The 3,726-nt window shown below is 25.0% G+C and overlaps 1 protein-coding gene across 1 annotated transcript; it reads left to right on the forward strand.

The window, feature by feature from the left end:
- Positions 1–552: 552 nt before the first annotated feature.
- crim (QVR superfamily protein crim) lies at positions 553–1,234 on the forward strand. The gene is made up of 3 exons (XM_017906734.1): positions 553–622; positions 700–834; positions 930–1,234. The coding sequence occupies exons 1-3, from the start codon at positions 562–564 to the stop codon at positions 1,232–1,234; spliced, it is 501 nt and encodes a 166-aa protein (XP_017762223.1). The 5' UTR covers positions 553–561.
- The last annotated feature ends 2,492 nt before the right edge of the window (positions 1,235–3,726 follow it).

Here is a 3,726-nt window from a genome sequence, read left to right on the forward strand (position 1 = left end):
ATATTTCTAATAATTTGTATTCTATTTTGAATCGCAGGAAAATTGTAGTGGCTTTAAAAATGCATTACGTGTTAAATCTATACTGTAATTCATCTATGCATCTACATTTAGATATCTTTCTGTGGTCGATCTGTCAATTTATTAATAAAGAAATTGTAATAAATTAAAGAATTAGCAACTGAAAGAAAACAATTACTACAATTTCGTATACATATACTACAATTTCGTATACAATGTAATTGTGATTATTTTGGAAAAAATACTCAATCGTCATAATACTATACATAACCATAGTAATTGTACATAAAACCACCAGAATTCCAATACCAGTGTCGCCAACCAAGTATCAACATATGTTCTAAGTTATAAAGAGACATAAATAGGTAGACCTAGAATATGTCAATGAAAGACAGTAAAGTTAGTAACTGTTGACGTTAGCGTCATTTATGAAACAAAAAATATTTTTTATTATTGTATATTGTAAATTACTAGTAAAATAAATTTATTAATTTTAACGTGTATCACTTTAAATAAATTGAAAACTATCAGATTAATTACATTATGGGAATGAACAAATCATTATTTCTTATAACTCTTTTGTTAACTATACTCGTTAATAAAGGTATAATAAATTATTATGCAAGAAGTAAGTTAAACTAACTTCAAATATTTATTTTATAATGTATATTATATTTCCAGGAGAAAGCTTATACTGTTACAAATGTAATAGTAATCAGCCTGGGTGTGGCACACCTTTAAATTGGTTATGGTATTGGGGAGAAACTTGCCCAGAATATGATGATAAATGCATAAAAATTATTGAAAGGAAAGGAGGTAAATTTTTGTTATATGTTTCTAATACTCTGATACTAAAGAAAAGTAAATGTTTTGTTATTGATATATCAATTATGTTATTAAATATGTTTCAGCCGAAGTCATGATAACGCGTGATTGTTTAAGTTCTGTTCGTAGCTTTAGAACAGATATTCCAGCTGATCGATATGAAGGTTGTCGACCTGCTGCAAAAGATATGCATTTAGGACATTATGTAAATAATTCTATTTGGCAACTAGACATTCATAGAGATTATTATGATGAAGTAACATGGTGTTTTTGTTATTTTGATCATAGATGTAACAGTGCTGCTAGTAGTAATGTCTCAGTATTATTGTTATTATTATCTATAGGTTTTGCAATACAACAATTTGTAAAAGAGGCATTTACCAAATATTAGATATTTATATTAGAAAGTTTGACAAAGTTATGATTTTAAGGAATCAAATCAAGTGCATTTGCTTAGAATAATATTACAAATTAAGTTTATTATTGTTGTATATACTGTAAATAAGCACTTGAAAAAAGAAAATAACTATTTTTAAATAGCAACCAATAGAGATTAATGTGAATCATTAATCTTGAAAAACATTCAGTATATTGTTTCTATGTTTGTTAAGTTTATCACCAGAGAGATTAGTATAGTAGAAATGACATGACATTCAAATCTATTGACATTTTGCTATATAATATCTAATTGTGATATTCTCATTCCGTCCAAAAAATCTATTTACAAATTAGGAAGTAATATTATTTTTATATGGAGTATCACTATGGAAACATACAGATGTCAATTAATATATATGTACTATTCTTACTGCTAATAGGAAACTTTTCTTAGCAGATAATAAGAAACAATATTTAAATATGTCAGTACATTGTCATTCCGTCCATTGCTGAAAAGATTACTTCAAAAGCTTATATTACATATTGACATAATTTTTATATTTTTTTATTACATAGATAGCTGTAATTGATTGTATTAAAACTTTAATAAAACTTGTACCTTACCATTTATTGTATTTATGAATACCTGAATGAATGTCTAAATATTAAATTATAAAGTACATATTATGTATAATTTATAATTGAGGAAAAGGATAATTGAAAAATCACAATTATTCAGAAGCAATATATTTATTTAAAAAACACATTATGACAGATGAATCTTAAATAGCACACGAAGAGGTAACAAAACTTAAATAAAATTTATTTTATAATACAAAATGTAAAAAATATGATTGCATAGAAACAATAAGAAACTTAAAGGAATTAAAATACTTACCTAATCTGGGATATAATAAATATTACAAAATAAAACAAATCTTCTGTATAAGGTCAAATCATAAAATACAGTAAAGAAAATATACTTGTTGCTAAATGCAATCAATTTTATATCAAGTTCATATTCTATTTGCTTCGATTAAGGGATGGATTTACCATACCTATTTGGCACGGCGCTTTGATTTTGCTTTCCAAATGATTTCACATTACTTCTTAATACTAATTGCTCTGCAATTTTAGTTTTTGATGATTCTTTTATTTTGATTTTAATATTGGTTCATATCATGATATAATAATGGTCAAAATTCCATTAGGAAACAAATCCAATTTTAAATGATCATTAATACATTGCTTTGCACAATATTGTACACAATATTTTTGTACAAATTGCTTCAAAATCTAATATTCAATTTATATTTTTTTAGTATTTGCCTTCATCTATTTTACAATTATTTTAATTGTCACTTTTTCTTGAGTAGATAATTGATTATCTAAGATTCGTTAGAGTTTGTGTTTAACAGTTTATACTCTAAATCCTATGTATTGGTAAATATCTGAATTAACGAACATTCATAATAGTGATCAATCGAACAATAGTGTGTTTTCAAACCATTTCGCTAGCTAGACAATAACATAGGTAGCAGAATTATTCCTCTTCTACTCCAGTCTTCAAGTTATTTATCTTAAATACATTTCTTTTTCACTTAAAACTTCATCTTCCTTGTGACATGTATGGTATATAATAATTTTAATCACTTTTACTGTTTAAATATAACACAAAAATACAAATTGCCTTTTTAAAATTTAACTACAATTTAGATTCTTACATAAGAAAATATACACAATGTACATTTATTGTGTGTTGAAAATATAGTGGGGATAGCAGGAAACGAGTAACGTGTAAAATTTTCGGGATACCAAACTTTCCAAACGTAAATATCAATAAAATTAATGTAGATGAGAACACTATGGTTCAAAATATATGCTGACTGATCGAAATATAAATACAATTCAAATAATATGTAAAATATTTTAAACATTGTTTCTGTCATTTTAACGAATGAAAACGCGCGAAAGTTTGATAAACGCATTTGGATAAAAGACTGTGATCTCGAATGTTGTCGAACTTTCTGTCTAGCACATATTGATTAGACGTAAAATGTAATTTAATGATACCTTTGTCGTATGTAAAATTTCTAATCGTCGAAAAACGCCATTTTTATCATTTGCTAATATAATAATAATTATGCGTATTTATAAGTACTATTAAATATCATTTTATACACATCTTAATTTTAATATCTGGACTTAAGCTTTTATTTGTTTTAATTAAAATTTGTATTAATTTTTACATACCTTCGACAAATCCGTTAAAATGAAGTCTAACGTACATGTATGCATACTCGAATTAGAAACGTATATATATTCCGCGTCCGTTGTTCCTTAATTTTATAACGGTCATAATGAGGGACAAACGAAATCAAATTACTCAAATTAAAACTGAAGTCAAATTAATTGTTTAATTTCATAAAATAAGAATAATTTTATTTAACTTTATAAAATAAAAAGTTGTATAAATTTTATTTAAACTTTATAATTAATATTTAT

The sequence above is a fragment of the Eufriesea mexicana genome, unplaced genomic scaffold, assembly GCF_001483705.2.
Source record: "Eufriesea mexicana isolate 0111107269 unplaced genomic scaffold, ASM148370v2 scaffold6006, whole genome shotgun sequence".
NCBI lineage: Eukaryota > Metazoa > Arthropoda > Insecta > Hymenoptera > Apidae > Eufriesea > Eufriesea mexicana.

Coding starts and splice junctions, on each gene's coding strand:
- crim (XM_017906734.1), top strand. CDS start 562: ATGGGAATGAACAAATCATTATTTCTTATAACTCTTTTGTTAACTATA. Junction 623..699: donor AACTATACTCGTTAATAAAG/GTATAATAAATT, acceptor TTATATTTCCAG/GAGAAAGCTTATACTGTTAC. Junction 835..929: donor AATTATTGAAAGGAAAGGAG/GTAAATTTTTGT, acceptor AATATGTTTCAG/CCGAAGTCATGATAACGCGT.